General features: G+C 36.9%; 1 protein-coding gene across 15 annotated transcripts in view; it reads right to left on the bottom strand.

Annotated features, from left to right (window-relative positions):
- PDE4D (phosphodiesterase 4D) overlaps window positions 1-27,357 on the bottom strand; it is a 1,113,076-nt gene that overhangs the window by 269,761 nt on the left and 815,958 nt on the right. The window contains exon 1 of one of the 15 annotated variants that reach the window (XM_059916416.1): window positions 14,423-14,512. The exons of the other annotated variants lie outside the window; for them this stretch is intronic. Within the exon in view, the coding sequence (XP_059772399.1) occupies window positions 14,423-14,487 (65 nt within the window). The 5' untranslated portion in view covers window positions 14,488-14,512. Of the gene's footprint in view, window positions 1-14,422; window positions 14,513-27,357 lie in introns of those variants that run through there. 15 annotated transcript variants of the gene reach the window in all.

Below are 27,357 nucleotides of genomic sequence, written 5' to 3' on the forward strand. Positions count from 1 at the left end.
CCCACATGCCACGGGGCAACTAAGCCCGTGCACTGCAGCTACTGAGCCCTCGCGCTCTGGAGCCCGCATGCCACAACTAGAGAGAAGCCTGCGACGCAGCCAAAAATAATAAATTGATGAATAAATAAATAAATAAATATTTTTAAAAAGAATACAGCAAGTCAAAGAAGACATAAAAAGCAATTTTTATTCAGAAATATTTCAGAAAACAATAGGTATTCATTTGGTATTCAATTAAGTCTTGCCTTGAAGGCTAGAGCTTCTTTATGTGAATTTGAAATTTACAGGGTTGGTTATACCTATGCAATATTCAGGAAGCAACTGAGCGAACATGAAATGCCTTGAGCGATTGGCACCAAGGGAATTTAGTACTTTAAAAATTTGGTGAAGTCCAGGCTTGCATGTATAGGTCTGTATTCATACTTTACCTATCTCTTGTGTATACATTCACTAACATAAAATGGCATGAATCATGGAAGCAAACAGGTTTGGTGCTTTGAACAAATTATCTAGTTTATTGAAGTAAATTGTCTAAAATGTTGCTCTGTGTATTGGAAATTTGTGACTATTAGGGTACGGCACGTGGGTGAAATTTAAAAGAATGAACGTCTGTGCTTTATACATGAAATTACCAACAGTTTACAAAGAAAGTCAAATCACCAACAGAACAAAACTAGAAGTAGGAAAAAAAAAAAAAAAATTTCAAAACTAGTCATTTAAGAAGGTGTGACCAAAGGTATAATGCTGGGAGAAGTAGGAGATTCAAGTGAGAAATTAATTTGTAATTTAATTAAAATCTTATAAATAAACTTTATAAAGTTTATAAACAAAATCTTATAATTTTTCTGACTACTGGCTAAAGTTTATAAAAGTTATTTATGGAATTGCCCACAATATGTACTGAAAAGTTACGGTATACTAAATGGGGTAGGTTCTAATGTCAGACTGAGTTCAAAACTAGTTAATATACAGCCGGAGCTGTTATAATTGCACAAAAATACCAGAAGTCCAGATTTTTGATGGGAATCATGTAATAATATGGTTCACTGTGAAAGTCTGATAATAATTTGATATTTTGTTGGCAAACAGGTTTTCCATTGTTGTGTGGTCCCCTTGTATGGCAGCTGTAATCGCTAAGGGCAAATCCTTTACACTGAACTACAGTGGGACATGAATGGCATTTTCTTCTGATTTCTACATGGACTCTGGTCTTTGACAGTTCTTTCCAAAGCTCCTGTCAGATCCTTATTTGATGACATGACCTTAGTTAGATTAATGCAGTTGAAGCCACGGATTATGCAAGATGTTTAAAGGAATATAACTGCACTCAACCATGGTAATAGTAAAATGAGTTTATTTACAGAGCTGGCAAAGAAGCTAGTAGCAGTCATTTGTGGAAAGGATAAGTTTATTTCCCTTATTAGTGAAATAGAGCCCTCAAACATTTTTCAAAACTTAACTAGGACCTATAAAAACTAAAGCCTCCTGGAGATTATCTGTGAAGACACACATTTTGGCAATAAGTTAAACTATGTCAAATGTCAATCTGAGTTATTTTTGTTTAAACTTCATTTCTTCCTATTTTTCTGATGCTCCCTTCTCATGTTCTCTTCCTCTATACATTAAAATTCCCTAGTTTATATATTTTCTGTTTGAAAAATTAAAAGCTAAATTCATCTAAATATGAAAGAAATCTGTTGGTTTTAAAACTTATTTAAATAAAATGAACTTAAATATTTAACTTGGCTGACACGGCCTTGTTAGGAAGTGATTGAATAAACAATTTACCTAGAATGAAAATATCCCTCTAGCCCAGGGAAAATATTTGGTTTAAAAAAAATCAAATATTCCAGATTTATTTCATATAACCCCACCCCAAATTAAAGCAGTGAGGTTTTTAAATTATTCTGTTCACCACGGGATTTTTGACAGCAACTGAGCCACTTTTAAACTATAAATGTACTTTTATCATGAAAGTAAAAAATATCCCAGGGATATAGAAAAATGTTAAAGTAGAAATCCTCTGCCCCACAGGAATAGTTTAGAAAGTCACTGGATTGGAAATTTTATGAAGGTGAGGGCTAATACTTCATCAGTGTCTTTCTAAGAGCCATCAGGGTGCCTGGGTTAGAACTGAGTTAATAAACATTGTTAAGTGAAGCAATGAAAAATGCACGATGGACTTCCTTGGTGGCGCAGTGGTTAAGAATCCGCCTGCCAATGCAGGGGACATGGGTTTGAGCCCTGGTCCGGGAAGACCTCACATGCTGCGGAGCAACTAAGCCCGTGCACCACAAATACTGAGTCTGAGCTCTAGAGCCCGCGAGCCACAACTACTGAAGCCCGTGCTCCGCAACAAGAGAGGCCACCGCAATGAGAAGCCCATGCACCACAACGAAGAGTAGCCCCTGCTCGCTGCAACTAGAGAAAGCCCACGCGCAGCAACAGACCCAACGCAGCCCAAAAGAATAAAATTAATTAATTAAGAAAAATAAAGTATTAAAAAAAAAGAAAAATGCACGTTTACTTTTGCAACTAATAAAAGAACTACAGAAACAAAACTCTTCTTTAAGGACTATACATTTTAAGCTATAGAATCAGATTACATGGTCGAGTGGCTAGAAAATGATCTTGTCTGACACTAAAAACAAATCACTTTCTCAATTACTAAGGATTAGGCCTTAATTTCTTAGCATTCCACAAAATTTAAATCTAGAAGTGTGGTAAAGCTAAAAGCAACTTAATAGTGGGAAAAGTGCATAATCCAGGCAGGAACGCTAACCCGGACTTTGGAGGTCAGAGTTCAACTCCATTTGTTAGGGCTCTAGGCTACACTTGGGTCTCTGACTCAGCATCCCAGCTACGGAATCTGTCTGATGGGACAGCTGTGTTTGGCTTCAAAAGGCTGACAATGAAGCTGGGGTGAGCCTGAAGTGGTGGTCGTGGTCCTCACCCCCAGCAGGTCTCTCAGATGCAGAGACCACTGCATTGATAGAGTCAGAGAAGGTCAGCCACGTCAACTGACTAATTAACGTGTGCAACACACATCAGCATCTGTACGAGCCATTCACGACTAGTTGATGGTCCTGAGATGAGTCACTCAGGCAAGGAGAAGATGTTGAGGAAAACTGGGAAGTGTAGATTCTCGAACAGGAGACTTCATGAGGGAATGAGGAAAAGTGCTGAGGGTGGAATTACTAGTGAAGGTGGGAAACTAAGGGTGAAGCCCACAGGAAACAGGCAAACATCCTTCCCGATCTAATAACTTTACAATTTCTTGCCCCAGAGAGTAAATTCTGTCTCCACAACTCACTTAGTACAATCCCTAGCAGAGTGCCATCTATTAAAAGAAAATTAAACATAAAAACAGATTGGAACGTTTTTTCTTGGTGATGTAAAACCACTCTCTGTTCTCTCTGCATGTACCAGACAGATGTGGAATGCTGCTGATGGGACAAGCACGGTGCTGGGCACACAGGTACAAAGATGAATAAACCCAGTCTACCCTACAACCCATTCACAGTCCCAGAGGACAGGCAGGCAAGAAAGTGGACCATTGTTGCAATGCTTCAAGAGCTGTGCTAGAGAAATGGACCCAGTCTCCTGAGAACACATAGAAGGGCATTTTCATTCTGAATGGGGAGGCTAGGAAGGCTTCCCAGAAGAAACGTCCATTGAGGGTGAATCTAAGCAACAGAGTTTGCACATGAAATTGTATTCAAATGATTACGGTAAATTGAAAACAGTTTAAAATGCTCATATAGTCCTATATACCAAACTGTGATCTAAGCAATTAGTATAAATAATTTTTGCCCTGAATTTATATTTCAAACAAAAGTTTGCTTAATTAACTATACATTAGTGAGAATGAATGAACTACATACAACTACATCAACATGGGATAAACTCTCAAACATCTATTTGCAGGGGAAAAAAACCCAACCAGCCACAAAATAGTATTACAAACTGTATTACTCCTTTTACGTAACATTCAAAAGTAGAAAACAGTATTCTGTGCTTTTTGATATCAGGATAGTTGTTATACCTGGTGCTGATGGGCAGTGGCTGAAAGAGGCACAGACGTGGCTGTAGGGTTACTGGTAGCATTATTTTTAATCTGGATGGTGATTATAAGGGTAGCCACTGATAATTAGAATTACTAATTTTTCTTTCTTTCTTTTTCTGGTTTGCAACCTCCAAAAAGAGTTGCTATGGTTTATGATATGCACACATGCTTTTCATACGTGACAAGTGACCAAAAACATGTCAAAAATTTCTGAAAAAGTATACACACATATTTGTATGGATGTACAAATCCTGCTTTTGATACAACTTCATTTGCATGCAAATTTAATGGCAGAGTTCAGATATAAAGATTTATGAGGTCACCAGGGCCACTTAAATGGCAAACAGCCACACTATGCTCCTCGTCTCTCTGGTGGCATCACCAGTTGATGGCAGCACTTTTTCTGAGTCCCACTGCAGCTCCCAGTACTTTATTCCATGTGGCTACTACTAACCGACCACAGATGAAAACGATAAGCCACCTTGCTTTTAAACAATGAGGACTGTCTAATTCTTTTGTGATATACATGAGAAAGACCTTACAGTTAGTTAAGGACAAATTTCAATGTATTTCTAGGTGAGGGTATAATTTCACCCCTATGTATGTAAAATGATTTTCCCAATTATAATCACACCTTTATAAAGGCATGTTTGCTAACAGCAAGTTTGCTGCTTTCTGTCTTTTACATTCCCATGGAAACACTTACTGATTCATATACAATTAGATGCAATTTTAACAAAAGGACTCAGATAAACAATTGGGAATATTTTTTCCAAGCAGAGATTCAGGGAATCTTTAGTGACCCAGTTTTTTCCCTCAAGGTGGTTAACTCCACCCTCAAGCACACTTTTTAACCCAATGTACATTAATTAATTATACAATTAATTAATTATAATTAATTATAGTTGTTAATTATAACAAAGTAATACTTTTACACATTTTTATTGGTAACTACTCATAATAAAATAAGTAGATACCAGAGACAATGGAATACTAATTAACTGCTCTCACGTAACCACTGGATTCACTACATTTCTAGCCTCTATTCTCTTCAGCTCATCCTGAAGCAATCATACTCTGGGCCATAGAAACAGATCTTCTAAACAGATCCCCTTTTTTGCCTGTTGTCTTTCTAGAAACAGATGGAGAAAGAGGCTCAAGACCTTTTTTGCTATGCTAGGATGGCAGGATAAACTAAATAGGAGTCCTACCCAGTCTGGGATCTGCTTAAGGAAGAGTAGGGGCTTCCCTGGTGGCGCAGTGGTTGAGAATCTGCCTGCCAATGCAGGGGACACGAGTTCGAGCCCTGGTCCGGGAAGATCCCACATGCCGCAGAGCAACTGGGCCCGTGAGCCACAACTACTGAGCCTGCGCGTCTGGAGCCTGTGCTCCGCAACAAGAGAGGCCGCAATCTGCGAATTAGGAGATAACAATCTCTGAATTACACAACCCAGAATGCATGTCAGGACAAGGGGAGCAGGGGATCTAGAGAGGTAGGGAAGGCCTGGCAGTGAGATAGAGGAACACGGAACCACCAGGAGGCCCCAAGTAGGAAGGTTACATGGAGAAAGTCTTTACACAGATGCATCTATGGATAAAGTCCAGGCTCCCAGCCATTCCTGTGAGATGAACCCCCTGCCTGGACTGCTGCCCTAGAGGATTCTGACCAATTTTTAAATAACTAGATCAGAGGCATTTTAGCTTTCAATTGATTACTTCTTATTCTGCCACCTTCCCTATGTAGTTTACTTCTTTGATCCACCCACCTGAATAGAAATAAATCTTCTCTGAATCACAGTGTGAATGTGATTTATCCAGAACACCTAGCTTCTGTATAAGTGCTCCGTTTGAGGTGTGCCCAAGAAGACTGCCTTATGGAAAAGAAGCCCTTATAGACTGAATCAGTTTCACACTTATAGTTCTTGACTATTTAAAAAGTACCACTAATACACAAACTTGAAAAATGCGTAATACAAGCTAACATTTCCTGGTACTCGTGAGGAATCAGCTACTGTGCTAAGGACTTTAATTAATTTTAATTGAGTTAATTAACCATTTGACATATTAACATATATATCATTACTAAAGGTAACATTTAATAATTTTAAAAAGCATGTGAATCCATGAAATTCTCTTACTTGCCACGCAACATTGGGCAAGCAAGTTTGCCTCACTAACCTATAAAATGAGGAATGATAAGAATGGGTGCCTCACAGGATTTATGATGGGGACTTCATGGGATAATTCTTGTCAAATGCACAGCCTGGTACCTGCCACACAGAAGCACTTAGTAAATAACAATTACCACGATTTTTATTTCTGTGAAGACTATATTAGGAGAACAGAGAGGAGTGAAGTTACAATTTCAAGACATGGATTTTAGCAACTTAATTAGCTATGTGACTTCCAAAAAATGTAGTGATCAGAGTTCAGTTATCTGGGCAGGACTTTGGTCAAAGCACTGCCTTAAATTTCCTTCAGGGGATCGCTGAGGTCTCATCTGCCATACCCCTCCGTACATATTCCTCCAATCCAATTTTTTGAGAAGTTATGACAGAATTATCATGGTGTTAGCTAACTTCACAAATATAAGTTTAAGAATTACATTAAAATCCCATACAAATTATAAATAGAAATGCTTTCACACATTTGGCTGACAAAGTTTTAGCTCTCTATTTCACCTCAAACTTCATGTTTGTTTTCAAAAAAATATTTCTCCAACAAAATCTGGTGCCACAAAATCACTGACATTGTTTCTAACCATTTTTCTTGACCCTACTTGGCTAGAAATGTTAAGCCAAACTTGTCTACTTCTGAAATATGGTCAGGGGTGGGGAGAATTAGATTATAGGTTATTCTCTGGAGTCCCATTCATTTCCAAGATTTTATGGTTCTACTCACTGGTCAAATGCCAGAGAGGAAGAAGACAGTGCAATTTATAGTCTGACCAGGGGGAGAGGGTCAATAAACTGAATGCATCAGGAACTAGCTAGATCTCTAGAGTAGGAATCTGGGTCCAAGTCCACTTTCTACTTCTCCATCCATCTCTGTGGTCCATGGTGGAAGGCTGGTGTGCAAATCTTGAGACAGAAGGCAGACAAATACAAAAGATATTTGTTCTTGAGTTGCACATGGTTAAAAGGAGAAACTTGAACAATCTAGGACAGGAAGGAAAGATAGAAAGCAGCAGCCTACTGACCACTTTTGGAATGTCAGGAGGCAGAACCATGGGCGGCCAAAGCAGTGGAGATAGTGGGGAAAAGCAAATAAAACAAGAACAACAACAACAACAAATGTGGGATTTAGAATTAGACCATGTTTCCTTCAGCACTGCGATTTAAATACAAGTTTTATCTCATATAGTTGTTATGAAGACATAATGAGCTACATCATGTACAGCACCAAGTCCAGTGTCTGACAAACAGTAGGTGCTCAATATTGTACAGCTGTCCTCATTACAATGGTCACCACTCCAATTACCACTATAGACTTAGGAGCTGCTGTCCTAGCTAGCTGGTGATCTAGCTGCCAATCAGTTACCTGCTGTTCCATGACAAAGCTGTATCAGACGAACCATTACAGCAGTGGTTGTCTGTATGCCAGAATGCCATTGGTTAAAAGTTGACACATTCTGCAGGAATTTATCCTAACTAAAATAGTATCAGTCATATAAATCCCTTGACACAAAGAAGAAATTCTGTACCACACTGCAGTGGAATGAAATCATGGATGTTAGGAATTATTATTTTCTGTATTGTATATATACATGAATATTTCACACATATTCATTTTAGAAAGTTGAATTTCTTGAATGTATTTTAAACAGGATAGAGAATTAGGCACAATGGGAACACTCTTCTATGTGAGGCTTGAAAACAATTACATATTGAAACTATGTTTTATGAAACCTTTCTTTTAAGTCACACTGGTGCCACCTCTACAATTCAGAATGAATATTTTGCAATTCAGAATGAATATTTTGCAATATAAAACGAAAAAAGACCATGAAGTCACTTACTAGCAGTTTTCAAATATCATAAAGGAGAATCTACTTATCTACTGATTCACTACCCCTGATAACTAGGAAGAAATAGGTTAAAATTTAAGCAAGGGAGATTAGTATTAGATATAAACAAAACGTCTGAACTGTGCAGGTTGTAAAACATCAGCACTTTTCCAGTAAGGAAGCTTTGGAAGCTGTAATCCTGGTGTGCATATATTCTACGCCTAGTTTCTAGTTTAATTTCTTGTTTTCCCTCACCTAACAGAGAAATGGAAAGACTTGAAGTTGACTTTCTTTATCCTTTGGCAGAAGTTCTTAGTGCTGAGATGAGGGGGAGAAAAAAACCAAAAAAACAAACAAACAAAAAAAACCCCCACTACCACAGTCAAGCTCATTATCAGAGCTTTTGCCAGAAGGTGGCAGTGTAATTAAACAGGGCAGGGTGCCAGATGGTGGATGTCTGGTTCAAAAATGGGCTGGAGTTCTTCCGGCCTCCCCTCTGACCGTCCCTCTTACTTCTCTAACCATTTCTTCAGCTCTTTCCCACAATCTTTCCCTTACTGTTTCTCACTTTTTTCTGAAGAGCAACTTAGCTTAGCTTCCCCAATTCACATCCTCACGCATCACCCAGGATGCTCCTAGGAGAGCCAAACCCCAAGGAAGGCTGAAGGTAGATAATAAACACATATCATTCATACCTCCCCTGTTATGCTAAAAGCTGCATCCATAGGTTCTGGACTTCTCCCTATTCTCCATCCTTCTGATGGACTTCCGAGTTTAGGCCAAACTTGACCACAGAGCAAGGCATTTAGAGAGCTGAGACACATCACAGGCGTGGCCTCCCATTAGTTATGTTTATGTGGTTACACTTAATAGTACCTTATCCAGGCTCACTGTCTTTAGTCTTTGTGCCTCTGTGATACCCCAGGCTTCCTGTAGGCTCGGACCCCTGGAGAAACTTGGTGCTTTTGGCGAGAGCATCCTTTACTTCTACTATCCATTTTCTAATATATCTTCTCAAGAGATAAAACACCTCTGTTTTATCTCTTGAGAAGTTGGATAATCTCTGGAGAAGCTCCTTTAAAAATCTACGTTGGCTTTTCATTAAGACTGTGCTTTCTTTCTGACTATATTCTTCACCAACCTAGTTAATGGCAACCAGGTCCCATTCTTGTTACCTTTATCCAGGCTCTCGCAATTCTATATGTTTAGTATTACTATTATTCAGAATATTTATACATATCTCTCCAGGCATCTTTCCCTAAGGAAAATCTCCTTGAACCTCTTTGGCTTCATCTTAGAATCTACTTTTCTCAATCTTGCTAGAAACAGTTGGATGGATCCATGACTAACTACTCCTATATCCATGATTACGTTCATATTTCACTCCTTCTGATAAAATCCGCTACATGATTGGAATGACTGACAGAGGGACTAATAAGACCTTATTAGGTAAAAACCTATGCTGAAAGGCAGGTTTTAGTGATGGGGCTAACACCATGGGGTTGGGGAAGAAAAGAGTAGAGTTACAGGTCGGAATAAGTGTTGCTGCACACATAACCACAGCCAGTTCTATTCACGTGGAGTCTATAGATTGCAGTGTAGCTAAGGAGAGTGTTGCACAGGGCAACTGAACCTATGACCTTTAGTCACCAGTGACATGATAGAAAAAGTGGTTGAAAACCCCATTTTGTCAATACCCAAACTCAAGAAACACCTTTCTTCTAAAGAATTCAATACCAATTCAGCATTTCTTTATCAACTGCCATGCTGTATTCCTGACGTCCACTATCTGTATATGTAATAAACAATGATTTTCCCACCCAAAACAAGTTTAAAATAAACTTGTAAAAAATAAGAAGATGCTAAAAAAAATGAATGGATCTTAACTATAACTCTTCTGTGATTTCCCAGAAATGAGAATTTTCCCCTAATGTTAAAGTCTCTCAAGTCTTTGAACTGTTGTTATTTGAACTTCCCAGGAAGTTTAATTACCAGCAAGTTTATCCCAGTCCACAAAGGGATATGGAAAACACAAATGACTCTCCAGTGGCAGTGTAGCACTACAGAAAGTAGAACTATAAAGGATCACAGTAGTTTATTAGCAAAGTGGTTTTCAAAAAAGCTCTTTAAAGGTACTGCAAGGGTGGGGAGTAAAGGCACTAACTCAGTGGCTGTTTTACTGTTTTATGTATGTTTATAGATTTTTAGTTATATATATCATACATATATACTTTGTTAAAAATTTATCTCTATATACCAAATAGAAACATATAATTTTAAATGTTTTGTACACATTTCCTTATTTATATTAGCATATCATTTGTAAAAAGTGTTCATTGAAAATACATGTTTGAAATTCACTGATCTAGCTCATTGCCTTTATTTGACAGGTGAGTAAACCTGGCTATAGAGGGACCAGGTGGCTTCTCCAGGGACACAAAGCAAGTTAGACAAAGAGCGGACAAATGGCTTTCTCAGAGAATTTCACAATTCATGACTTTAAAGAGTAAACCTATCTGTGATCCACTCTGTGCTTCCCTGGCATTAAAACATTTTTTATGTTTTAAATAATATTCAAGGTATCTTAACCACTTCTCTTGAAAGCTGTTTATCTCTAGGTTTATTATATACCAGATATGATACAAACTTAGGATCAAAAAAGTTTATTGCAGCTTCAAAACTCTGAACCAATCTTGAAAATAGTCACTTCCCTAAGCCAAGTCAGCATATACTGAACAAGCAGAAAGTATGCAAATTCCATTTGTTTTCGCATTTACAAAAGCCTGTAAGATAAAAGATGTAAAAAGGAAGATTCTGTACCTTTTTCAAAGCTGACTTAAAACAGTATGAAACTTCATACGAAGTCTGAGACATAGTACTTGTTTCTTACCTGAAGCCTTACCGAGCTTGCAGAGAACAAAGTAAAACTTGCTAATGTAATTGGAAAGATGATCTATTTATTCAGAACTGAGAAGCACTGACTTTTGCTTCTTACTTCTCTTTAATAGGGAATAGAGAACCTTATTTGCTACCAGTAGAAAATAATTACAAAAGTTTTTCAAATAGTCATTTTTCAATGCCCAACATCAGCCTTAAACTTTGTAGGCTATCATACCTATAAAAAGACAACTTCCAATTTATTTCTTCAATAGCCCAATATCTAACCAAATATTTTAGTGCATTTAGATATAGTCACAAGATGAATAATTTTACAGTCATTAAAAATGATAGTTAGATAGACAGCAGAGGGAGGCAACATGCTGAAATAAAAAGAGCACTGCTTCTGAAGTAGACTGACGTGGGTTTGATCCCAGCCCTCCCTGGCAGTTAAAGGGCCTTGTTCAAGTTATTTTACCTCTTAGGTTCATTTCTTCATCTGTAAAATATGGGTTAACAACTCCTTCCTTTCAATTTTGTTATAAGGACTAAACAAGATACTGTATGTAAAATTCTCTACGGAGTCCACATTCACAAGAGATACTCAATAAAATGAAAGCTAGAAGTATTATTATTACAAAAGTACATGCTGACATGTAAATGAAGAAGCAGAGCACAGAATTTACAACTGTTCAAGATATGTAAGTTAAGTGACAAATGAGAAGAGTTGAGGATGGGATAGTGGGGGTTATAAGTAATTTTCCCTCCAAAATATTATTGTTGCTACATCTTTTTATTCTCAATTAGAAAACTAGTAGTTTTAGTCTACTCAAATACTCTTACTATGATCATGAGGCCAAATTAAGAATTCTCAGCCAGCCTGAACTTTTATAACCTTAGGAGGAGAGAGTTAATAGAAAAGAGAAATCATTTATTGATCTGAGAAGCAACGTTATTCAGAAAATCACATCTGTACAGTATTGAAATGCTTATTTGCCATACTTTAGACACTGAGCAAACTGTTGTTTACCAGATATACAGACATCTACACATATAAAGATGTGCTACAGGGAGATCAGCTCGGTGCTTTGTGACCACATAGAGGAGTGGGATAGGGAGGGTGGGAAGGAGACACAAGAGGGAGGAGATATGGGGATATATGCATATGTATAGCTGATTCACTTTGTTATAAAGCAGAAACTAACACACCATTGTAAAGCAATTATACTCCAATAAAGGTGTTAAAAAAAAAAAAAGATGTGCTAAAAGCTACCCAGTATATATTCTTGTTATATAATACTTTAAATTTATATATATTTACAATATCATATAATCAGGAAACAGATTAATTTCAAGATTATTTTAATCTTATTTTGGGAAATTAATAGAATTTTAACTATAAGTAAGCCGTGTTTTTTAAGTAGATGAATTAAGAGGAAGGGTATATAATATCATTAGGAGTTTGCCATGTAATCTCCTAATCAGATGTATACGTATACACATACACATGTATATTTCCTCTATACACCTGATGTATAATCTATGTAGATTCTACTATTTAAAAATATAAATATAACTAAATAAATGTGTGCATAGAATTTGAATGATAAAAGGGATAATAAAACAGTTAAACTAATTACAACAATGACAATCTCAGGTCAAATGATTTAGAGGTAGCAGTGATATACCTAAACAGTTATATTATTAATAAGACAGATGTAAGATTAATAACTGGGAGTTTCCGTAGTGTGCCATTAGGAATCATCAGCATAAAGAGAGACATTTATTTCTTACATAAACACCATTCTGACCCAAACACTATGCAAACTATTTAAAATTAAATGGAACAATATACACATTCATAAATCAAAATTTCTAAAAATATACTTTGAATTGTGGCCCTATTTATCTATGACGATACCTTTTATAATTTAGAATAATTAATAAAATAGAATAGTTGTGGATAAAAACAGACCATGACACTCTCGGAAGAGTAAAGGATGTCAATGTTCCTAGACTCCTGAAATGAACTGTTGCTGATTGATTGAACCCTGAATTTGGAAATGTCTCCCGGCATTTTAGGCAAAAATAAGAAATAGGTTGGTTAAATACTATTTATTCACGTATAAGAGGATAGAAATCACAAGTGAATTTTATAAATTCTGATCACCCATTTATATTAGAGATTTATATTAGCTATGGTAACTAATAGAAGGTTTCTAAGTATTTCCCAGTATTTATTACTTGGCATAAAAGAGCCATACAACTTTGTTTGCAGATGCAACCTTTTCTTTAAGTAAACTCAAGGAGGAATTTATTGCACATATTTATTTAAAAAATCACAAGTGATATGAGATGAAATCTGCATCTATAGTTTATTAAAACTCACAGAAATACCACTGAAGGGACAACTCTTGATTCTAGTCCACTATAAAACACTAGTACAATAACAGCAAATGATAACCCAATCACATAAATGTGGGCTGAATTCCTTATGCAAATACTGTAAGTATTTATTTGTGTATTTGCCTGCTCACATAATTATATGTAATACATTTTACCTGCCTGCTTCCATCCTATCCCCAACACCTGCCTTCAATCATTGCTTTTAATTCTCCTGTCTGAAGGAGTATTTCCATTTCAAAAAGGTGAGCTTATTTACTTATTTACAATCAATCACTAAGATAAAGTAAAATTAACCTCTGAAACAGCCATAAAAATATTTTTGTAAATAACTATTTTAGACACAAAAATTACTTGATTGAGAAACTATTCCTTAAGGACCATGTGTGTATGACCACATCAAACAATATTAAGGAAATAGTAGAATTAAATATTGCAATAAATTGAAATTAACATACTTTTTGTTAGGATGAAAACACTAAAATTATCAAAAAACGTAATTATCAGGGAATACTATATTAACAAAATAAAACGTAGGAGATTCCTGAATGATAAGCAACTTGATATACATTTAGTCTTACTTAAATTCAAGTTGGTTCATATGATTAAAAATACATGACGTTATTAATTACGCTAACACACATGTGCTAAAAGCCAAGGTACTACTTTTAAAGACCATGGCAAAGACTGTCAACTACCAGCCTGCGTGCATCAGGCAAGAAAGATAAGAAAACACACAGCCTGATCAGGCAGTGAAAAATGACAAGTTTTCATTTTCTAAACTCCCAACGTTTTCTGCAAGTTTCCTTCCTCTTCTAAAAATTGTCACCAGATGAATTGCTATGGTCCACATGGAGTTAAAAAAAAAAAGCGTGAGCATCACTGTTTTTAAAACAGAGAAAATCAGGCACAAAATAGAGAATGAAAGTGTCACCAACAGCGTGCTCTTTCTTACAAAGCCTTAACATCACACTTAACTCTTGAACCTCCTCAGCAATTACTAACTACTCCACTATTAAGTCAATCTTAAAAGGAAAGAAGGGGAGAAGGAGGAGAGAAAAGCACGTTACCACACTCCCTCCGAAGTCCTCAGGGAACTTGTAGACCGGGATCTTGGCTTCATAATAATGCTCATTTTGGAGAAAAAAAGAAGAAAGAAAAAATCTTCTTCAAGTATTCTGATTAATACATTTCAGCTGTGTTTTGACAAAGATGGCTTGAAATATATTCCATTTCCAAAGGAGGTTGTTTGAAGAAATCCAAATTTCCCGGAGTCCAACTCCTGCCCCCAGTCCGGAACAGAGGGAGGCTTCTAAGACATAGGAGCTTTTTCCTCTTTCATACTGAATTTACTCCAGCACCGGCTGTTCTTAAGTGACAGTTTGTTTTCTGTTTTGCATGGCCAAGGGAGGAACTGGATTTTGAATCTATTCTTCATCTGGTCACAAGGGCAACCAACACAGTGAAAGAGCCACTTGATCGCATCCTTTTTGCAATTCCGCAATAAAAGGTTTAAAGGTTTCTGACACTCTAAAAGTGCTCAGGTAGAGAGAAAGGAAACGAAAATGACCGCGAGGTACAGTAACACCGCAGAGCTGTCAGTGAAGTTCCATTTCAGGGCGACCACAGGAAAGCACTCTTCTCCGGGGGGAGCCAAGAAGTCACGGAGGGAACAAAGCTCTCCACACTTGAGTTGGGCTCACTGCTGTACCTGTGAACGTAATTTCCGTTGTGCCCCCTGCTTAGAATCTGACTCCAAGCCTTTGTGAATGAGAACTATCATTCAATCTCACCAGGCAGAAACTATTCCTCAAGGGCTGTATGACGTCTGTAGGAAGGCAGTTCAAAACATCGCAGGGAAGTGAGAGAAAAAAAAAAAAAAAAAAAAGACCTGGCGCCCAGCCAGCCTCGTCAATTGCTGAAACTTACAAAGCTTCGCTGCAGATCAGCACCAGAGACCTGGAGTGTGAACCAGCCAAGCAGGCAGAAGACATCTCAAAACGTATAAAACCATTTCCTCCTCTGGGAAATGAGGAGTCTGTGTTATTCAGGGTAAGATTCCCTGAGCACCTTCAGAAGGAACACACCCCTTTTCCACAGACTTGTTTATCCTCCCTCAAAAAAAAAAAAAAAAAAAAAAAAAAAAAATCATTTTCTCAAAGTCCGGCACTGAAAACTAAAATTTCTAGTCAAAAGCAAAGTTGAGAGGACTTGGGGAACTTAGCAGCTGTTCATTTTGAGCACATTTAATGAAATGTCACGCTTTGGGTCTGGTTGTAGAGACACAAACTGCCTCTTAAGAATCCAACAGAATGTAGCAGGCAACGTTGCATCAGGTCATGCTGCGATGTTTAAACTGAAAAATCTAATGAATTGTTGCTGGACAAGTGGCTACATGTACTGAGGCTGTTTCTTTGCACAATGTTTTCTAAACCTTATTTCATTTTGAAAATCATATGCAAATTTCATTGATTTATATATACCAATACTCTGGGTTTGCAAATTCCTGACAGCTCTTCAGTAAGGAATGAAGCTTATATCATATCACCTCAACATCTCTTATTGTGAAGACCAATCCCTGCCCCACCTCCTACATCTGAAATAAAAACTTTTCTATTATAGTAAACATAATTAAACCTACTTATTTTGAAAACAAACTTATAGTTACCAAAGGGGAAACGTTGGGGGGAGGGATAAATTAGGAGCTTGGGATTAACATATACACACTACTGTATATAAATAGATAACCAACAAGGACCTACTGTATAGCACAGGGAACTCTACTCAATATGCTGTAATACCTTATATGGGAAAAGAATCTGAAAAAGAATAAATATATGTATATGTATAACTGAATCACTTTGCTGTACACCTGAAACTAGCATGACATTGCAAATCAACTATACTCCAATAAAATTTTAAAGAACACACAAAACACAAAACAATTCAAATTGCTTCTAAGAGAAGAGGATTTGACCTCCCTCCCCATCCCTCTAAACATTTGCACCAAGGATATATATTTCTCTGGGTGTGCCAACTTCAGTTATTTTGGATGTGAACTATCAAGTGAAAAATAATTTAAGCATTCTGATTTCTTAAATGACATTAGTTAGTACGTTGGTTCTCTAGTCTGACGTGAACTTGGTATTTATTTAGCATTTGCAGGCAGGATGTTTTAGCGCAATTGTGACCCACCCAAAGGACTTGGAAAATTAATGTAGTAAGGCATCCCGCCAGACCTCTGGCCGCTCATTACAACAAACATTTCAGCTCGTCCCCTGGTCACACTTCAAGGTGCATTTATTATTTAGTCTCCTCTGAGTGACCCTCAGGCCTCTTCAGGTAAATACCAATAAATTGCTTGACATATAGTTATCTCCTTAAGCTTTTCAGTTTTCCTATGACTATTCAGGGACCTTCATGGATTCTTGGCTCTGTTCCATGTTTAACATGTTGCTGCCACTTTAAGGCAGGTTAACCAATCACATACTTTTAGAAATTCAAAAGAAATCTGAGGGAACTACTCATTTTTCGGAGCGAGGGGGCTTACAAAAAGAGGTTTATCTTTTTTTCTTGGAATTTTAATGTGGGGAAGAAAAAAACCCAGACTGAGTAAAAGTAACCAACTGCTATTACTTATTTGAAGCACTGTTCTCTATCATGCAAGGTCCAGCAAATATCTTCTAATTGCCATTTCAGAAAGAAAATGACAGTGATCACAAAATGTAATGTCTGAATGTTGTGTGTTAAACTCTCCTGAAATAGTCAGTCCTGTGTTCCACCATCCCCCAGAAGGCTCTCTATCCCAGTGAGATTACTTAGCTCACCGGCACTCCCTTCCCTGTCACAAACACATCTTTAACCTCTTTAGGTTAGTGCTGTCCTGTGTGCTGCTCAATGTTACATGTATTCCAAGAATCTATCTCTGAAAATCCTAGCCCATTTGTTGGGTATCTCCTAAACACTGTGTAACAGTCCCATAACGACTAATATACCATCCCTGTCCCCAGAGAAACTGAGATTAAGTAGTGGGGAATCTGAAAACATATGAGACTAACCAGAAGAGTCAAAGCTTCTTGGATCCCTACTTCAAGGTTGCCATTACAGAAAAAGACAGATACACAATAGTACCAGGCCATGGAGATTTAAATTTTTACTTTTGCTCTTACCCCTAACACTTAAGGTAGTGACAGGGGACTTCCCTGGTGGTCCAGGGGTAAAGAATCTGACTTCCAATGCAGGAGACGCGGGTTCGATCCCTAGTTGGGGAACTAAGATCCCACATGCCAAGGGGCAACTAAGCTCGCGTGCCACAACTACTGTGCCTGTGCGCCTCAACTAGAGAGCCCGTGTGCCGCAAACTACAGAACCCACGCGCTCTGGCACCACAACTAGAGAGAAGCCCGTACGCTGCAATGAAGAACCCGAGTACTGCAACAAAAGAGCCCACATGCCTCAACGAAGATCCTGCATGTGGCAACTAAGACCTGACGCAGCCAAAAATAATAAATAAATAAATTAATTAATTTAATAAATATTTTAAAAGTGCTTAAAAAAAGGTAGTGACAAAATAATAATAATTTTTTAAAACCCTAATTATATTTGCTCAATATTACAGTGTTTTCTCCAGCCTAAGGCAATTTTTTCACAGGGAAATTTCTTAAATAATGTTTCATATGTTGACTATCACATAATTTTCCTCTGAAAAGCTTCTCAGAATGGAGGGATATAGCACTGCCCCCAAAGCCAAACATTCCTGTTAGTATACAAATATATGATAGTGTATAAGATGGCTAACGTGGGTGCCTGAATCTCAGGAGAGTGGACTTTAGGAACCATGAGGCACTTGTCTGGATGGCTTTGAAGCGCATGCATTTAATCTAGAAGCTGCTATGATTTCTAGCATTTCCCTGATGCACTAAATTGTATAGTGTTGTATAAACCTCTGTTTGACTATTGTCACCACAACATTTCAAAGGACTGTACCACAGATGTTTATGTTCACTGAGGTCATCCAACCGTATACATTTGGTTGAATCAAACCACTGTGCAGTATGATGTTTCCTAAACTTCAGGCATCTGGACACAACCTCTACAACTCTGCCATACTGGCATCTATACCATCTATACCATTACTTACTAGATATTTTTCTTCATTGACTCACTTTTTTTAACTTAACATAAATTTAAATGATAACTTTATTTGATAAATGGGTTTGATATGCTGATTACGTTTTACCCCCAATACAAGTATTAATAGAAAAAAAAAAAAAAAGGTCTAACTATCACCGAAAATCTCTCTCATACTAATTGGTGTCACAAGGCAATATGGGCAACACTCCTGTGGAAAGCATCAGTTGCATGCAAGTAGACTGTGTGCACCCTAAAACATGATTCCCCTCCTCTTATTCAATGGTAAGCACGGCTTACGGGACTAAGGACATTTACCAAAAGCCAAGAGTTAAACATAAAACAGTAACTGAAACCAACTGAATGAACCGTTAAGGAATGATTTTACTATACAGTCCAAGTTTTTTCAGATATTATTACTTTGAAATACTCTGCCCACTTTCAAATCTTCTCTGAGTAAACTCTTATTTTCAGATTACAACAGATCTGTCGTGGGCAGATTTTTGAGAACCATGCTATGATCTAACAAAATATGCAGGCCTGTTAAGTGTACTTAAACTCAGGACTATATATATGTCAACTAACTTTTTAGGAAAAAAATGACCATGGATCTGCAGGGGTTTTTTTTGTTTGTTTTTTGTTTTTGATTACAGTTTCCTGGCATTCTACATCGTACTCTAATATTATAAAAACAAGACATTTTGAACTCTTGCAGCATTTCCTCCTTATTGAGGAATAATGTGGTATTTCCTTTATCTGGAGGGGAATCTGGAGCAGATTTTGAGCTGTTTCTATTATCTTACTACACTCACTAAGTATACATTTGGATTCAAGGACTTTTCTATAAGCATAAATGTCTTTGGAGCTAAATTCCTTAACTCCCGAGGAAAAGCTCAAAGTATTATATTTTGAAGGCTTCTGACCTTCAGGTTTCCTACCTCTTTTGTAAAATGTCAGGTTAGAACAATAATTATCATGATTTGATGTAATCCCACTTGTTTTATTTTGCTTTTGTTGCCTGTGCTTTTGGTGTCCTATCTAAAAAATCATTGCCAAGACCAATGTCAAGGAGTTTTTCCCTATTTTCTTCTAGAAATTTTACAGTTTCAGGTCTTCTATTTAAGTCTTTAATCTATTTCAAGCAAAGGTTTGTGAATGGTGTAAGATAGGGGTCCAGTTTCATTCTTTCGCATGTGGTTATCCAGTTTTCCCAACACCATTTATTGAAGAGATTATCCTTTCCCCAATGTATGTTCTTGGCTCCTTTATCGAAAATTAATTGACCAAAAATGCATGGGTAAATTTCTGGGCTCTCTATTCTGTTCCATTGATCTATGGGTCTGTTTTTATGTCAGTATCATACTGTTTTGATTACTATAGCTTTGCAGTATAGCCTGAAATCAGGAAATGTGATGCCTCCAGCTTTGTCCTTCTGTTTCAAAATTGTTTTGGCTATTAATGGTCTTTTGTAGTTCCATGGGAATGGTAGAATTGTCTTTTTTATTTATGTGAAAAATGCCATTGGAGTTTTTACAGGTATTGCATTGAATTTTTACATCAAGCTAAAATGCTTCTGCACAGCAAATGAAATCATCAACGAAATTCTTTTGAGTTCTGCACCCAATTGTAAAGTGTGTGGGTGTGGGGAAGCCTTTCCCATACCAACAAGCAATTCTCTGACACCAGCAGGGTGTCTGAGAATTCAACTCAATACTGACACCATCCACCTGGAGATAATATCAGATTCCACAGGTTAAGGGCTCAGTCCCACAAGACAGCCTCCTGCCCTCTACAGATGTCAGTTGCAAGCGCTGGTTGTTACTTGTGCTTCTGAAAAACTGGTTATAAATCAGAGGTTCCCAAGACCCCCTCCTTTGATCTGATTAATTTGCTAGAGCTGCTAACAAGAATTTAGGAAATTCATTTACTCACTAGATTACTGGTTTATTATAAAAGGATATAACTCAGGAACAGGCAGATGGAAAAGATGCATACATGGTACGGGGAAAGGAAACAAAGCTTCCACACTCTTTCTTCTAGAGCACCACTTGGCCCTCATCTCCCCATATTCACCAATCCCGAAGCTCTCTGAACCCCATTCTTTCCAGTTTTTATGGAGGCTTCCTTGTTACAAGTAAGACTAATTAAATCACTGGCCTTTCAGGACTGATTCAGCCTCTAGCCCCTCTCCCTCCCAGAGGTCTGGGTGAAACTGAAAGTTCCAACCCTCTAAAGGATTGGTGGGTTCACCTACCAACCAGTCCCCTTCCTTAAGTTACCTCATTAGCAAAACAAAAGACACCTTTATGGCCCTTACCACAGGAAATGCCAACGGTTTTAAGAGGTGTCAACCAGGAACGAGTGGAAAAAGACCTAATATATATTAGAAAGAGATTTTGGTCAGCTGAATGACCAAATATATATTTCTTATAAATCACAATATCACAAAAGTGAAAATGTAACCTATGGAATGGGAGAAGATATTTGCAAACCACATATCTGATAAAGTGTTAATATTTAAAATACATATGAAACTCATACAACTCAATAGCAAAAGAACCCAAATAATATGATTAGTAAATGGGCAAAGGACCTGAGCAGACATACAAATGACTAATAGGTACATAAAAAGATGTTCAACATGATTAATCATCAGGGAATTGCAAATCAAAACTACAATAAGAAAGAACCTCACACCTATTGGGATTTTTTAAATCAAAAAGACGAGTGATAACAAATGCTAGTAAAGATGTGAAGAAAAGGGAACCCTTGTACACTCTTGGTAGGAATGTAAATCGGTGCAGCCATTATGAAAAACAGCATGGAGTTCCTCAAAAAAATCAAAAATAGAACTACCATGTGATCCAGCAATTCCACTTCTAGGTATTTATCCAAAGGAAAGAAACCAGTTTCTCAAGGAGATATCTGCACTTCCATGTTCATTGCAGCATTATTCACAATAGCCAGGATTTGGAAGCAACCTAAGTGTCCCCCAATGGATGAGTAAAGATTATATGATATATATATCATAGATCATATAGTATATATATCATATATATGTGTGTGTATATATATATTTATATATTTATAGATATGTAAAATGCAATATTAATCAGCCACGAGAAAGAAGGAAATCCTGCCATTTGTGACAACATGAATGAACCCAGAGGACATTAGGCTAAGTGAATAAGCCAGAGAAAGACAAACACTGTATGATCTCACTTATATGTGGAATCTAAAAGAAAAAAAAAAAAGTCAAAATCGTAGAAACAGAGTGTAGAATGGTAATATGGGTGAGGGGAGAATGGAGAGATGCTGGTCAAAGTGTACAAACCTTCAGTTATAAGAAGAATAAGTTCAGTGAATCTAACATACCACACAGTGACTATAGTTAACACTGTATTGTAAACTTGCAGTTTTCTAAAAGAGTAGGTCTTAAGTATTATCACCACAAAAAATGGTAACTATGTAAGGTGATAGATGTGTTTATTAACCTGATTGTGGTAATCATTTCACAATATATACAAATATTAAATCATCATGTTGTACACTTTAAATACACATAATTTTATTTGCCAATTATACCTCAATAAAGCTGGGGGGAAAAAAGAAAAGAAGAAAGATTGACAATATTTTATAAAATTAATATCAAGAAGCTAGAAAGATAACAGCTAATTATACTTTAACAGTAGAATAAAAGAAAAATAAAATAAAAAATAGAGATAAGAGTATAAAACAATGACATAAAAAAGAAAATCATCGAAGCCGAAAGCTGGTTCCTTGTAAAGAATAATAAATTGACGAACACCTAGTAATGCTGATAAAGAACTGATCTGAGAAAACACGAATTATCAGTGTCAGTTCTATAGACATAAAAAATTAATGAAAATGTATTATGAACAGCTTTATGCCAATAAATTTGAAAATTTAAGCAACATGGAAAAATTCCTTGAAAAACACAACCAACAAAATTGACAAAACAAATGGAAAAACTAAATCATTCTACACTGATTAGAGATTGAGTCTGCATTGAAAAATTAATTTAAAACAATAAAGCTGTCATAAATTAAAAAATAATAATAATTACTACTATTTACTAATTACCTAATAAGTACATTATATACTTTCTTATTTATTCATCACAGCTACCCTGCAAATTAGGGGTGATAATTTTATGAATAAAGAAAGCTAGTGATTTGTTCAAAGTCACATCACTGGTGGTAGAAAAAGTAATTGGATCCAGATGTATCTGCTGTGTGTGCGCGCGTGCGTGCGTGCGTGTGTGTGTGTGTGTGTGTGTGTGTGTTTAGTTATGAGAAAGGGGAGTGGGTTGGGGAGGGAGAAGAGAGGGAGATTAAAAGTTGCTATTATGTTTTGGGGAATTGTTTTTAAGACATCCACCCTCTTCAGCTGGACAGCAGCAATAAATAAATATTCATTGTAAATGGTGTATGTGTGCATGTTACTGGCATAACAATGGACATATTTAACAGCCAGTAAATTCTAGATTTTCAAGATATCCAGGAATAAACAATCTAAGTTCACTGTCCTTTTTTCTAATTTTTAGATTCATAATGAGGGTATATATGACAAGATCACGAGCCTGTTAGCTGTAAAGTGGGATAAGGTCTTTAGTCATACTCCTAGCATGGGTAAGGGTGGTTTGCTGTTACCTACACAACACATGGCATTTTGATTGCCTCATTAAGTAATACTGGCTAACAAATGATCATTTTAAAAGGTAACAATATGTGATAAGGTATAGATTTCAACATTTGTCAACAAATTATATTGTCAGTTAAAAGGTGCAGAAAACTAGTTTTTAAAACTAGTATCAACATTTTTGCCTGGGATCAGTAATGCCGACAGGATATGCACTTTATAATTGGCTTTGAGAACTTTGCACTAATTCAAAATACTGGATCAAAAAAACCCCAAAACCCACATTGTATGGATCAAGTAAGTTGTTTAAAGTTTCATAAGTGCTATTGTATTTCCTTTATATTCTAACCCCCTCTTCTCCTTCTTTCACTCTTCATGGTCTTCTTAATTCTCAAATTACATGTATCTTTGTAAATGTAACCTCATTTAAATTAAATATTTAAATGGCATTAAAGAGATGCATTCAAATAGCTCATCAGACGGTGGTGAGAGTAGGATCCTCCAACTCCTGCCTGGATCCCTGACTCTGGTTCATAGATGAGGCTGAGGCCTAGAAGGATGATGGTGGCTGTGGGTGCCTGGGGAGGGCTTGTGCATTGGGGGGGGGGGGTGGCTATAGTGTGGCCAGTGCCCAGCAGGTATTTTATTTGAATAAAAATATTCAAATATTCAAATATTCAAAATATTCAAAATATTCAAATTCACTGTTTATTTGAAACAGTGACCCTAAATGTCACTGTAAGACTGTTTCCTCCGAGGTAGTTTGTGTTTTCTAGGGATGGGTGTAAATCTGCCTGCTAGCGTTCCGATGTGCGCAACAGAAGGGAAGTGGAGGTCTTCCTGATCAATTTGCAGATTTTTGTTTCATCCTCTTGTCTGCACAGCTATTCCTCCTGCTCTCTCTGCCTGTTATTCCAGGATCTCTGTCTTCCATGGGGAGGGTGCGTTGACTATACTGAGAGTGAGGGCTTGTGGATGGGTGTACACTAGACACACCTCTGGACGATCCCTATTTTCAGAGTTCACTCATGTTATTGATTTGGGTGATGTTTTTAGAGAAAAGTGGGGTAGGGAGGTCGTCTGTCCACCATTTTGAAGCTAGAAATCTATAGATTTTACTTTAAAATGAAGGAATTAGCTATTCTCTTTATCAAATGGCTAACTATATTTGGACCCTTCTATAAGCATACGTCAAGATTAAGTATTTTTTTTTTACTGTGGTAAAACAGACATAACATGAAATGTACCACTTTAACCCTTTTTAGTGTACAGCTCAATGGCATTAAGTACATTCACATTGTTGGGCAACCATCACCACCATCCGTCTCCGAACTTTTTCATTTTCTCAAAGTGTAACTATGTAATACCCGTTAAACAATATCACCCATTCCCCTCTCCTCTTGAACCCAGACAACCACCATTCTGCTTTCTGTCTCCATGAATTTAAGTACTGATGTAAGTGGAATCAAAAAGATTAAATTTTAATGGTACATTCAGGAACTGATAGCCAGTCTTGTTCTAGATGTCTCGTTCCTAAAGAGCAAAGCAAAGCATTAGAAATAAAAGGTTTAAGACACGGATTCTCACCTTGAGAAATCAATGTACTTGCTTTATTCATCACTGACTCTATTTTATAAAGTGTTGCTTGCTGTTACATAGACACAGTCAAGAGCAAAAATATTGCCTTGACCAACGTCTGTTTTCTTTTAAATCATCTCTTTAGCTGGAAGTTTGTTTAAATGTACATAAATGTTATCAGCATGTATCCAAATTATAGCTCATATTATATCTTTAGTTCTGCTTTCAGATTCATACTAGACCCTATAATCAACCACTTTTAATCAAGTGGTTCCTAATGCTATTTACCTATCTCAAGGGACAATGCTATATTCTAAAATTGAATTAAATTAATAAAAATAATTTTTAAAAGGTTTTTTGAAAGACATCATACAAGTGGAAAAATCACATTGCCAACTGAAGCCCTTGTTTCTAACACTGTGAGACAACTGGAGGTTTTCATTAAAATAGGATTTGGAAAAAAAAGTGTCAAAAATAAATGCACATAGAATGCCCTTTAGTGATAATTTAATACCTGATGCAATAGACAATGAAGGAAATTGATTTACTAGAAGGCAAAGTTTCAGTGGACTCATTTAATTTACATTTGTTTGATAACATTTTTCCTTGCCCGTGTTAAAAGTAATGGTAAAATAATCCAGGCAACTCAAGTAATTTCCCCTTGACCACACATTACAAATAAGTTCTATTTAATGTAAAAAAGTCTGCTTTTTGAGACAATGTCTGTTAATTAAAGAGGGTTAAAAAGTAGCCTTTGAGGTCAGATTGCCTGGGTGCAAATCCAAACACCACTACTGACTAGTTGTTTGACCTTGAATAAGTTACTTAACCTTCTCTAAGCCTGATTCCTAGGCTATAAAATGGAGATAAAATAGGGTTTGTGAGGATTAAATGAGACATGTAAAATCTTGCCCAAGTGTTTGGCATATAGTAAGGGCTCAATACATGATACCTTCTCTTAAAAATAAGTTTTAAAAGAGAATTCAATAAATATGAGGGAGAGCGGTTTTAAAACTTTAAAGTATACGATGTTACTATTATAATACTTTGATTTAAAGTCACTTTATCATATGATATCGCCTATATGTGGAATCTAAAAAAATGATACAAATGAACTTATTTACAAAACAGAAATAGACCCACAGACATAGAACACAAACTTATGGTTACCAAAGGGGAAGGGGGGTTGGTGGAGGGATGAACTGAGTTTGGGATTAACGGATACACAAATACTATATATAAAATAGATACCCAACAAGGACCTACTGTAGAGCACAGGGAACTCTACCCAATATTTTTCAATATTTTGTAATAACCTATAAGGGAAAAGAATATATATATACACACACATAAAACTGAATCACTTTGCTGTACACCTGAAACTAAAACATTGTGAATCAACTATACTTCAATTAAAAAATTTTAAAAAAGATAAAATCATTGTTTTATGTTTCCATCTTAGTTTTGACCCTGATCCCCTGACTCCCTTTACATAATAGACTGTGAATAGTTCTCTTGCCTCCCATCTTACACATCTAAGGTTTAATCTCTGTATTGTCTTTGGGTTATCTTTCAAAGACAAAACTTAAAATGTTAAATTCCCTGCTTAAAAACCTTCAATAGCCTCCTCTTCCCTACCGAATCAATTACAGCCTTCTCCTATGATGACAGCCATACACATGGTACACGCCTTGCCCCAAATCTGCCCATGCCATTTCCCCTGCCTGGTAAGCCTTTCACCTTCTCCCCCATCGCCCTTCAAGATCTAACACAAGCAGCAGTAAAGGCCAGCTAAGTCCAAGACAAACTCAGAAGTTCAGTCTCCTTGGCTTCATTCAATTTTGTGAATATCTTGGGTTAATTTTGATTACTACTATTATATATGTATATTTTTTACTTGTTTGTAATATATTTACAATGCTCAGCAGCATGCAATAGCAATTACAGGGACAGCAGAGTTCCACAGCTACTGTTCAGCCAACTGATTTTGACTGTGATCTTTGAAAACAACTTAATCTCCTAAGATTCCACTTGTCTTCTATGAGGTAACACACTTACCTTCTTCCCAGGGTTGTTCTGGGATGGAAGGAGACAACATGTTGCCCACCTGCAAGGTTTCCTTCTCTACCACTTTCAGATCTTTGCACAGGTTTCTCTGGCAGCATTATTATTCTTCCCTTTTATCTCTCTCACTCACTCTCTCTCTCTTTTTTTTTTGGTCAGGAATTAACTCAGGGGTCAGCTCCTCTAGTCCCACAGCTTTTCAGTCTGCCCTGGGCTAAGCAAATTCCAGATTCCAGTGCTAATTCCAACCGGAGTGCTTACGAACACAGTGTGACCCTCTCCTTATCTGGTGAAGGGGAAGGGATCGCGGCTTCCCATCCCTGTATCCCCAGTGTCTGGCCCTAAACAGACAGGTGGGCTTTCCCACGATGTTGTGAGCCCCTTGAAAGCAGGAATGTGGTTTATTCATCTCTGTATTCCCAGTACCTAGCACAATATCTGGCTCCCAGGGTGTCAGCTTAACAACAGAGTACATTTTTGGTTAACCATGGCAGATAGGCCTTTTACAGATTTTCTTCCTGTGCCCTTTTGTGGCATTTGCTTCATGGCTGGAATTAGAATTCAAAAATTG

This window comes from Balaenoptera ricei, chromosome 3 (genome assembly GCF_028023285.1).
Source record: "Balaenoptera ricei isolate mBalRic1 chromosome 3, mBalRic1.hap2, whole genome shotgun sequence".
Lineage (NCBI taxonomy): Eukaryota > Metazoa > Chordata > Mammalia > Artiodactyla > Balaenopteridae > Balaenoptera > Balaenoptera ricei.